General features: G+C 37.7%; 1 protein-coding gene across 3 annotated transcripts in view; it reads right to left on the minus strand.

The window, feature by feature from the left end:
* AP-1sigma (AP-1 complex subunit sigma-2) overlaps positions 1–12,931 on the minus strand; it is a 43,277-nt gene that overhangs the window by 9,611 nt on the left and 20,735 nt on the right. The window contains exon 5 of one of the 3 annotated variants that reach the window (XM_069836473.1): positions 74–3,639. The exons of the other annotated variants lie outside the window; for them this stretch is intronic. Coding sequence (XP_069692574.1) covers positions 3,595–3,639 — 45 coding nt within the window. The 3' untranslated portion in view covers positions 74–3,594. Of the gene's footprint in view, positions 1–73; positions 3,640–12,931 lie in introns of those variants that run through there. 3 annotated transcript variants of the gene reach the window in all.

The following is a 12,931-nucleotide window of genomic DNA, read 5'->3' on the forward strand; positions in this document are numbered from 1 at the left end:
GCCATGTGCGTGGGTACAATGTTGCCACATATCTCATGGTTTATAAAATCAAGAAATAATTATTGTTACAATATAGAGAAAAGAAAAGAAAGTATATTTTGACTGATTAATATCAATATAATTGTAATTAGCCTGTAGAGACAGAAAAGAGGAACTGCTCAATTAGCCAAGATGCATACCTTCTGCAAATCTGAGCATACTAACAAACAATCAAGACTTAATTAGTTTATTGTTGCTTCAAAGACTTTCTGACTGCCGTCTGGTGAGGCAACTACTATAAGAGATAGCTTCGCCCAAATAACGTGTATTCCTTCCATACAGACTAGTTTTAGTCTGATATAAACAGACATCCACCTTCAAAATATGGAATATGAGATTTTTTTATTAAACGCACGAATCACATGACACATGTTGGAAATTTTGTGCTCAACATTAAATGTTTAATAATGAATTTTTCTCCTTGAAGTTCCCGTCAGTATGTCCCTCTAAAATTTTAAAAGGTGTCTAACATTTCCTATCACAAAAAGTTAACCAACATCATACTAAATCATGCAATTCTGCTAGGAACTCACTAGAGCCAATTGACAGTTGACACATGAAAATACTATAGACAACATGCAAGTATAAAGAAAACAGACAAAATCATGGTACAATGTTCACTGAACATGGCTTGGCTTCATATTAAACATGGATTTTGTGTAAGTTAACTTCTACATATCTGGTGTCAACAGTCATTCACATATCACTACTAGAGAAGTTCCATGTGGTCCAACCTTCCATTTGTCACTTGGACTCTTCAACAGAACCTGTTGAGCATTGAAAGTTCTGTCGATGAACATCTAAAACATAATCCATTTTGACTTCTAAGATGGCTGGCAGGTGGGGTAAAATCACTACATCACGAAGACTCTGGTCATTTTTACAGTTTTACATTGTCGTCTTCTAAGAACATCCAATTACATCCACTTCACCTTCGTTTTACCTTATGCACTGGAACTGTAACCACAACACAGCGGGACTCTGAGGGTGAGTAACTGTCCACATGGCAAGGGAAAGGAGGTTTATTAAGTAGCATTCTGAAAAATCTACTTTTCATTACAATGTGTAGAAAAACTGATCTAAAATACGTTACAAATCAAGTTACTAGAGAGCAGTTTGGCATCTATATAACCATGACAAAATGGAGATATGAAACTGTGCTTACGGATTGATCAGCCTTGTCGCTGAATGGATTATTTCCACTTTGTTTCTATTTCAACTTTACCCTTCAGTAAGAAATTAACAATTCTCCAAACAAAATTCATTATCGTGCATTCTGAGGATTGAAAGTAACTCAATAAAAAGGACAGACAGATGCATATGGAAACAGTTCAAACAGTGACAAGTTGTCAATAAGCACACTTGAATATCTCAAGAAATACACCATGTGAAGAGGACGCGCTGCACTCATCCAGTTGTAAATAAACTGGGAATAAGTTTAATAAATAGAATCTGTTGTAAGATAACAAGAACTTAAAACTATGTGCAGGAACTTCTAAAAACGCAGAGATGGGACGATACCACAATTTCCTGATACTGAAACAGACTGATGTCTTCCAAGTAGTGAGGATGGCTTGTGAACACGTGACAAGCTGCTTGTGATGTGTGAAATATCTCAAAATTAAAGTGTTTCTTAAATTTTGTAAATTTTTCTTCAAAATTTCCAATATTGTCTTGTTCCGAGTTGCAGATAAGATCTATGTTGCCAGTAACCATTCCGTACAGACCAGAATGTATGTTGTGGTACTGCTGTCCCACTCCGATTATCTTACATAAGGAACTATGATGTGGATGAGTGCAGCAAGTCTGCGTCCTCTTAGGAAGACCTTGCCAATGCTAAAACCATGCAGACGTCATGCTTAGAACTAGCGTCAGCAACCTGTGTTCCTGACACATTACAATTCAATTGATAGGAATGCAAAGATTACATTAGAAATGTGAAAATTTGGTAAAAAAAATATTTAAGTATGTATACTCTCAGAGACGGGAAAGTCTCGAAATAAAGTTCTGACATCTACAACAATACATTTGCACACCTCGGAACAGAGCAGCAGACTGCCTGCGCTCGTCACAGTGTATGTACAATTTACAGTTATTTACACAACTGCAGCAGGGACCATTACAACACTAAGAGTCACTACTGGCTAAGCTCTACCTGCACAGCTGTGGACGTGGCGACAGGAGTCTTCATTGTGCAATGGAAGGCAGTTGTCAACATCTGCACTCTCTTCCCTCTTATTAATTCAATCATGACCGAACCTTAGGCTGGTAATGCCTAACCAGTTAACTGGTAGCAATTAATTACAGGGTTTATTGAATTTTAACCAATTCTCTTTGTAACTTCACGTTTTCTCACACCTTACTACACCACAGAACATTCGGATAAGTCTCACATCATCTAATCATGGGGTGTTTACCGTAATACTCACGGCTCATGCTGTAACATGTTACTTGCTAGATCATCACAAAGGACCAATGTCCTGTTGCTATGTAATCCTAACTTACAAATCCAAAGTTTTATCTTATTTTCTTTTCAGCAGTTGAAATTCTAATGCCATTCATATGTTCACAAAGTTCCTCTTTTATCGGAGTGTCCTTGAACAAACCTCTTCTTTTTTTTTTTTTTTTATTCAATAGCATAATATTTGCAAAAACATACCGACAATGTTCCTGTAATAAGTCATGTTGGTGAAAACAGTCACTAAAGTTTGCAAAATTTATGTTAGACAGGCAGGTGGATAGACCAAAATAAATTTCAAGTTCTCAGAAAGAGACATTTTGGATTACAAAATTTTAAGAATATTGCTCAAATTTAACAATGTCGCAAACAAGCTACATTAATTTATAAAATTATTTAATGCTCCCTGATAAATTTTTATTTCAAATGTTTTTGAACTCTATATCTTTACTGAATTCTTTCGATCAGCTTACTCAGGATTCTTTTAGATCACAATGCTGCATAGAAACTGAAGTATTCAGACAGTACTGTTCTGTTTTATAATGCTGTGCTGGCCTCAAATCCCATTCTGTCCTGCTTTTACTTGAAATTAATATAATTCCAGCTCAATTAATTTTTTGCATTTCACTATTATAGCTTCTCAGCTTAGTTTAGTTTCTCTCTAGGCAGTGACAAAACGGAAAATTAATCATAAGGTGATCAGTATGAATTATTTAATATTACAAACATTTCCTTTCCGCTTGTAGCGCAGGGAAGGAGAGTTATGTTGTTGAACAGTGCTGGCCGCTAAGGTAGCTTTATTTGACGGGATGTGGAGTCCTGACAACTACTGTCCCACGTCCACTGCCATGTCACAATTACTACAAGCGCTTTCCAATTCCTCAAATATTGCCTCAATTTAATTTTTTTTTTCTTTTTGGGTGGAATGAAATTTATTACTTCTTTCTAATATTATTGCTAATTGTACAAGATATGGACGTGGCCCCTTTGTGTAATATTGCACACAAAGACTGTGAGTTACAATTGGTAAAATGAAGATTGGAGAAACTGAAGAGGAGACTTCACAAGGTGCTGGCTGGCGAAGTGACTGAGCTGGACTACAGAAGCCCTATCTCCCTCAGAGCCCCTTCCACCGCTTCATCCTTCAGGGGGAGAGAGCAGACTGTGAGCCTGGCAAGCTGATGCTTACAACTACATCACCACCGTGAACACTCCTGCAACTGCAGGGATCAACCTGTTACAAAGCTGCTGTGTCTACCACAGGTCTCTCACTCTAATATCATGGGTTCGAACCTAACAGGAGGAGGATGATTTTAAGGTGCAAAAAAATCCAAAATACGGCTTTCGTGAAATAAGAAGTAAAGTCATTGAGCCCGTGTAATATATCCTCTTATTCATGAAGGTGAAGCTTTTGTCCAGTCCACCACTGCAAAGGCATCCATACGACATTTCAATGAAACCCATACAATAATAAAGTAGATAATAACAAGACTTCAAAATGATGCCATCATTAGGTTTCTTGTCTAGCAGTCAAGTGGCTACCATCACAAACAAGTACTAAGATCGAATCCCATACTTTCATCTCCTTCACTGGATTTATTCATTTTGTTTCTTCCTATTCATTGATGTCTTTCATCATTCTATTATACTTTCATTGACTGACTGACATGTTTGAAACCAGTCACAGCTCGGCCCGACATGTGTAAATCAGTAAATTATAGAAATAAATCACCGAATTCAAAAAAGGAAAGAGAAAGTGGACGTACAAGAGGATTAGAGCCAAATTGCACAGTCAGGAAATGCAACAATGGTGGCGCAGTTTGAAATCTATTCACTCAGTTTGGGTTTCATCAGAATGTGTCAGCAGCTTTGAGGCAGATTCATTCAGGCACTCGCACCAACACTGATGTGCTGACTCTTGCCGGAGTGTTCACTGGTACAAACGTGCTTCTGACTACAGCATGAACGTCCCAACCAATCATTTTGAAAAGCTTGCTTTCTATTCTGGACTGTAGTAATACTATTTTCTGCATTATGAGAAGTGTGTTGGTTGCAAGAGCAAAGTTCCATGAAAGGCAGTTTAGGCAATGCAAACTGCCTCTCACTGCACTGAACAACCAACAAACAGTGGCGGCTCCCTCTCCACGCATGCTGCAATAATTGTGAATCAGACTAATGCTTATCGACACAAGGACTGTGAAGCAATACACAGGGGAGTCCAATCTTAACCCACACTCATTCCGTGGTGAAACATACAATTTCTCACATATTGTTCCCACCTTCATTCACATGCTCCTGCCAACAGAACCCCAAAAATACTTCTTGCAAGTGACTCCAATCAACTTTACTTACTTGCACATTTCACTTACATCAGATTATGATATAAAGATAAACAAGTCTTCATAAAAAAACAGTATATATACCTCTATCAATGAAAAGAAGGCACTTCACATTTTATTGGAAATATCTTTCAAAATACACCTCATGTTTAATGATCTTCAAGCTGGACCCTTCATTGATAAGATACACAACTGCTGTGATGCACAATAAAAGAAACCTGATTTTAAAGTAAACAACATTTTGAAAATTGCTGAATTGAAGTAATATCTAGCACGGGGCTGGAGCATTCCTAACAATGTTGGTAAATGGTTATACGAGAGTTCGTTCATAAGTCATGGCAACTAATTTCTTTTCTGTCGAAAATGCCCCAATGCAGGAGATTTAATGTTTTATTTACTCCAACACAGACATCAGTTTACACAACTGTAAATAACAAAATACATGAGCAGTATGTTGAGGTAGAGCATTTCAGAGGAGTTTAGTTACTGTAATGACGTTAATTAACTGAAATGTAACAATTGAATCTATTAAAATACAAATATGAAGATGTGAAATAGATTAACAATTAACTGAAATACAAATGAAGGTGCAACATTTTCAGAGTCCTTTAAAATGTTCCTCTAAGGCATCTTGCCTAGGACTCAAGTTACGGAATGCGTGCTGGTTCGAATCTTCATGAGGGAAGAAATTTTCTCATGAAACTTCAGCCAGTGTGTGGGACCGGTGCCCACCCAGCATAGTGATGCACTTAAGGAGCTACGATAGGTAGCAAAATCCAGTTACGCAAACCAGCTATAATGGCTGGGGGGGGGTCATCGTGCTAACCACACGATACCTCCATTCTGGTTGGATGGTCGTCCACCTCTGCTTTGGCATGTGGCCATGAGGCCAGCAGCCAGCTGGTCGGTCTTGTCCCTTCATGGGCTGTAGCGCCGCGGATTATTATTATTATTTAAAATGTTCACAACAATATGCATTAGAGTGTTAGCTCTCGAAGACGGTTCCATGTTATTTTCTGGACAGCTACTCTATTGCCAAATAGAAGACAATGACAGACCACTGTTTTGGTCTTCTTTTTAGCGTCAATTTCAATTGCTTGATTTGTGTCTTTCTGTAGGGTCGAGAATAAGACCTTGTCTAGTGCACGAATTTCCCATCCCAAAGATTTTAAAGAGGATGCCAATGTACTTCGCACATGGTGATGTCATGTATTTATCAGCAGTTCATCTTTCACATTCGCACATTGTCCCAGCAAGTGATTCAATCTCACTACAGTCTGGGTGACGACAGTGGGTTGTGCTAGAACTTCTGCCCAGTATTGCACAAACACCAGAAATATTGGTAAACATTCAGAAGAAGATAAGCCTATTCGATTACTCACCCACAAGTTAGCTTTGGGGGCATCAGAATACACAATGACACCTTTACCTTTTAGAATGTGTTTGGTTCAAGACTGAAATGCTGTTTCTCAGGTGGTTCCGTATTTTTCGACCTGACCAGTTTACAGCATCACTAACAGATATTAGCTTGGGTAAAGCAGACTTTTTCACTTGTCAGATCTCTTACGGCAGCAAGATGTTTGTCTTCAACATGAAGAAGGTATTACAGATATTTATATGCTTCCTAAGATGCTTTCATTAGCGGCAGTCCTCTAAATTTTTTAGGTATATGACATGTACTTTATAAAGTTGGCACCACATGGGGTATGGATGCAAGAATCTCTGGTAGGGTAAAAGGACAAACATGACATTTTGAAATCATCATTTTATTCTCGTACAAACTGTTAACATCATCTGTGCAAGCTGGTTAACATCCTTCAAAGCAGTCTCCGTGGTTGTCCAGTTCATAGCCATCGATGAGGAAGACGGAAATACCATCGGCTGCATGAGATTCGCTAATGTGTGCTACCTCACGCCAAACTGCAGTCATGGCAAAGCATTTCCCACCCAATGGCTTCTTCACTTTAGGAATAAGTTCGAAGTCACAAGAACTGAAATCGAGGGAACATTGAGGGTGTGGCAAGACTCTCATCCCCAACGCTGCAAACAATGGCTGTGTCCGCTATGCCAGGCCCAGCACTGCCCAGCGTTTCTCTCGTAACATGCAACAGTGTGCATTTACAGTTCCAGACACCTTGACTGTCACGTCCGAGCTTTGTCGTACCTTGTGTCGCCATTCAATCAAATCGTGTCAATATTTCATCAACTGCAATCTTTCCAGATTGATACTGTACCTCAGTTAAGTGATGTGGCAGCACATTTAAGACGTGCTGTAGAATTCGGCCATGAGGCTATGGCGTGATGTCATAACATGGCCAACATTGAACAAGTTTATATATAAATGCACGTTTAACATGAGTTTAATATAGCAATTCCTTTGTTTTTTAGAACTTTGAACAAGTATTTATATTACGCTTTTGTCAATATGGCCATGACTCCAATTCGTGCTGAAGCCTGTCTTTCTCATTAGCCATGACAATGTAGGAATACCTGTATGCTGGGCTAATTCCATCACAGTCCAGCGCCTGTCTTCTGTTAGGCACTGCTCGACCACCACCATTGATACATCTTTGTGAGCCAACACAGAATGTCCACTGCGAGGGGAGTTGGCAGTTGACTGTTTGAAAACTTCTACCCACCTTGCTACTCTACATGATTGTCCAAAACTTCCCATACCTCTGCATGCTATCTTGATGTTCAACTTTGGTTACTTCCATTACGACTGACGCAGGGAGTATTATCACGTTCAGACTGTGCTCTCACACTTCATATCGTAACAACATCAAGATGTTCATGTAACGTACTTTCAAACATAGATATTAAATTTTCCACGTTGGCATATTTTCGGGAAATATAAAATAGTTGCCATGACTTATGAGTCAATCCTCATATGAAATGAAAATAAAATAAAGCCGAAGCTACTCATAACTCTTCTAAAAATGTCACTCGAAATTCACTTGCGTGCCACAAAGCAATAAAACCCATATGTACCAGAATATTTCCATCTATAAACAGTTTCACAAGAGCTACACAATCCTTATGAGTATGTTCTTCCATTTGAAGCTTAATAGTTTGTCATGCATACTCTCTAGTATGAGGAGCAGAGTCCAAATTATTACATTCAACTTAGAACAGTTTCTTAGATATAAGGAAGTACGCATGAATTCTTTCTACACAAATGAGATGATGTATGGTTATTTATTAGACTATACGCAGCTTTCCATTTCATGCCTGTCCCAAAAGATTAAAATGGTGTGGAACATGATATGGAAAATAGAAACTAACCTAATCTGTTGCTTAATTCATTATAGATCAAACATCACATTTTGGCATACTGTGAAATCTACATACTCATGCAGACTGCACGAACACTTGCAACACAAAATGTAGAGAAACGATATGACTTCAACTACAGGGTGCCTGGCAATACAGGAATCAATACACAAAATATCTTTACCTATTATAAAAGAATTCAAGGACAGTTGCAATGTTAAAGTTTCCTCATTACATTTGTAAGAAACAAGTGAAGAGATTTACCTGGCTCTTAAATGTATATACATTATAAAATTACAGATTGATCAAATAGAATATTGCTAATATATTCACATCATTTTTTTTTTGCATTTTTTAAGAAGTAACATTTACGACATGAAATTAGTCTGAACTTGCACACACATTTAAAATCACGGACTTACATAAATGTAATCGACAGATAATTACCAAATATCAAACAATCTAAAGTAAATGTAAGTAAGCCTACATTCTTCTTTAGAATTAAAAGATAAGATAAATAAATTAAAATAAACATTTAAATTAAGGTTATGCTGACAAAATCTATGTCATTAAATTTGTTTTTACAACATTAGGATATTGGAACATGTTCAAATTCCACGAAAAACAAATCCTTAAAATGACGTCATGTTGGAATTATAAAGTATAGTAATTTTTTTTTTTAAGAATTACTGATGGAACATCTGATGAGACTATTAGGAAAATAAAAGTAATAGTACATCGAAAGTGTCAATTTGAGATAGTACTAGGGCCAACTAACTAGATAAACAATAGAAAGCATCTAAATTAATACATTAATACATACATCCTACCTTGCACAATCTCAACTCTATGAGTAGCACACAGCCATACAACAAAGTGTCACATATGAGATAGGTACCTACATAGTGTGTCCACCTAGTTTAGTTCTGTAATTCCTCTGAGCTGCCAATCAATTAATAAGAAACTGAAGGGGAGGTTCAACTTAGTAACAGAGATGCTCAATGCATTTGTCATTATGTACAATACGTGCGCTATTTCAGAGTTTCAATAAAATGGGAAACTTCGATGGAATCATTGCCGAGAAGACAGCATGCCAGAAATAAAGGCTGTGTACACTTGGCAAAGGATCAAATCTGCATGCAGAGAAAACAGCCACTATCAACACATCCTAACGGAACTCACATATTCTCTTACACATGCCTCTCAATGTTAAGAATAAAAATAAATGGTGCAAAATTGTTACACACATATCAAAGGGCCTTAAGTGAAGGAAGCCATCAAGGCTCGTCGTCTAAATGGGGTTTCCCCGGACCATCTCAGCATGGAGCAGATAGTCACAATATGTAAATGCCCTCCTCATGGCTACAGTCCCGTGCAAGTGCATTTATTTTTAAGGAATATTTGTTTTAAAATTGCAAGATTTCGATGTTATTGCCCATTTGGTGGTTTTATTAAAAATGATATACATCAGACATATGCAAGTTTTATAATACTGGTAGACAGCATTTTCAGCATCAAGTTTCAGTTTCTACAATTTCTATATTCATACACTAAGCTATGCGGATGACGTGAATATGTTAGGAGAAAATTCTCAAACTATTAGGGAAAACACGGGAATTTTACTTGAAGCAAGTAAAGAGATAAGTTTGGAAGTAAATTCCGAAAAGACAAAGTATATGATTATGTCTCGTGACCAGAATATTGTACGAAATGGAAATATAAAAATTGGAAATTTATCTTTTGAAAAGATGGAAAAATTCAAATATCTTGGAGCAAGAATAACAAATATAAATGATACTCGGGAGGAAATTAAACGCAGAATAAATATGGGAAATGCCTGTTATTATTCAGTTGAGAAGCTTTTGTCATCCAGTCGACTCTCAAAAAAGTTGAAAGTTAGAATTTATAAAAAAAGTTATATTACCGGTTGTTTTGTATGGTTGTGGACTCTCACTTTGAGAGAGGAAAAAAGGTTAAGGGTGTTTGAGAATAGGGTGCTTAGGAAAATATTTGGGGCTAAGAGGAATGAAGCTACAGGAGAATGGAGAAAGTTACACAACGCAGAACTGCACGCATTGTATTCTTCACCTGACATAATTAGGAACATTAAATCCAGACGTTTGAGATGGGGAGGGCATGTATCACATATGGGCAAATCCAGAAATGCATATAGAGTGTTAGCTGGAAGGCTGGAGGGAAAAAGATCTTTAGGGTGGTTGAGGCGTAGATGAGAGGGTAATATTAAAATGGATTTGAGGGAGGTGGGATATGATGATAGAGACTGGATTAATCTTGCACAGGATAGGGACCGATGGCAGGCTTATATGAGGGCAGCAATGAACCTCCGGGTTCCTTAAAAACCAGTAAGTAAGTATTCAACCACAATACACGTAAGATTTGAATCCTAGATAGCTAAAAAGCATGTGACCATTGCAGCTTTAAGCATCGATATTTGTTAGTTAAATTTTATTCAAAATTCATATTAGAGGTTTAGAAAGCAATAGTCATCACCATCATCATCCTTTCAAGTTACTAAGCCTAGTGGCCTATTATGTCCTCAACCATCTCTTATAACTATGAGGTCTTCCAATAAGTCTTTTCCCTCGTGGTGTGTACTATCTAGATAGTCTGGTACGCTTCATTCTTTGCACATGCTGAAGCCAGTCTTGACAGAACCATTGCCCAGATGTGCCATAAAAGATTGGTACACCCGCAATGGGATATGATGGAGATTTGTTAGGATGCTGCAGGGAAACCGGAGCTCCCGGAAAAAATCTGTGTTACCTGGATCACGGGCTTGTCCAACACAAGTTATAAATTGGGGGTATGCCGAGGGTCGAACCCGGATTGTAAGTACAGTGCTCTAGCCACTAGACCACCATGGCGGCTATGAAAACTTTTGTTTCAGAATCGTACATTGTACAATTCCATAACCAGCTGCATTCCTAATATCCATCCACTTGGATAATGAATGGCATTTTATAACTTTCAACACCTTCACCAACGTCCTCCAGTCAATTTCTTTGATTTATACACATACCATGGAATCATGAACATGTGCTGCCTAACAGACGTATTAACTATTAACAAAAGAAATTCGGAAGTTATTAATATATTCCTACACTAACTCATTATCTTATAAACATCCCCAGTTATACCACTCTTGTACGCGGACACGTGGCTCATCTCCCTGTAACATACCGAGATTGTACCGACAGAATAAGTCTGAACTTGTAGTTCACTAGAAGCACTGCATTTTCTTAATTCTACGATCCTTTTGAAACTAGAAATAACTCAAGTTGGAACAACAATGACACAAGCACTCAGAGAAAACCTTCCATGTGTTCCAATACAATTCATGGCAAAGAAAGAGTTCAATACCTGCAGAAGAGTTGAATTTCAATTTCAAATCAACATTCACACGTAATGAACTACCAATTATCTGCAGGAGAAATATATAATTAGGAAAATTCATCATAAGAACTTGCATCACAACAGCAGAAACATCACGAAGCTGACGTCCAAGTCCACAATACTGCACACTAGAGATCTTTCCTCTATTTCTGGATAAAATCTATGTGCTATTTAAAGTGAAATGATTTCTCAAGGAAAAGTGTTTCAGTTAAGTAATTTAATAAGAGTGGCAGCCAGATAGTTCACAGTCTACGAAGTGAAAGGTTCCAGGTTCAATTCCAAATGGTGGTAAGATTTTTCCTGTTGCCAAACTTCCAAAACAGCCCAGGATCTTATCAAACTGAGTACTGGGTAAGAGTTGGGCTGTGGTGCTCAGTGCACGCACCATCTAGTGCTCGGAGCCTTACATGCAAGGGGAATCAATACCTTCATTTAATTACACTACTAACACAAATGATGCATTATTACACATGAAGTTACAAATTAAGTACATTACAATAACGATGACGAGGAATATTGTACGCTCAGAAACTTTTTTGTTATAGTTTTACAATACTATTTTATTACAGGTGCTCTAGACTCAAAACAGAGCAGTTGTATGTACAAATGAAACCGAAAAAGATTCAGTCAATGAGATAAAGACTTCAATTCTAAAGAGAAATATACATGCTACTGAGGTTGCAGGCACTCATTTCTGAATAGCTCATCTGGGTCCAAAACTCCTTTGTGCTGAACAAATGTCACCATTGTAGGAATTTGTACAAAACAAGAGTGGGCACATATCGATTCAAATCTATAGTGAGGTGCACAAACTGAAATGAGCTCGAACTATTCTTTCATCAAATGCTCGACATTAAAAACTAATCATCAACGACGTGCATGTTAATGAAATATTCGCTCACTGCAGTGCATCACACCTGCCGCACACCGCTCCTCATTTCCTCTATTAGTAATTTATTATAATTTCCATTTTGCAACACAGTTATTTTTCTTCTAGTGATTCACCTTGTATGACGAGGACTTCTTCGGTTCTGGAAGTCTTCAGACACGCTTGTACTTTGCCAAACAAAATAACAGATCCCCGAGATCCTTCAGAAAGTGGAGCTAGATCTGATCTGCAATGTGACTATGCTTATAGCAATAATTAATAGAAGGCTCAGATCTTGAATCACGAATACTTTGCGATTACAGTTTGACACTTCAGCTTCTCTTGCAACATGTGAAACACTATATTGCTAAATTTCAACCTTAATGGCTGTAACATCGTTTATTGTTGCTAGGAAACTGACACGCTGTATCCAGGGGACGTCCTACTTGTCTGTTATAGGACCGAACATAGCAGAAGCCTTAATGTCAGCTGCAAGTGCCTCAGTTCATGGCTGAGGACTTAATTGCTGCAGAGTTTGAA

The sequence above is a fragment of the Periplaneta americana genome, chromosome 9, assembly GCF_040183065.1.
Source record: "Periplaneta americana isolate PAMFEO1 chromosome 9, P.americana_PAMFEO1_priV1, whole genome shotgun sequence".
NCBI classification, from domain to species: Eukaryota; Metazoa; Arthropoda; class Insecta; order Blattodea; family Blattidae; genus Periplaneta; species Periplaneta americana.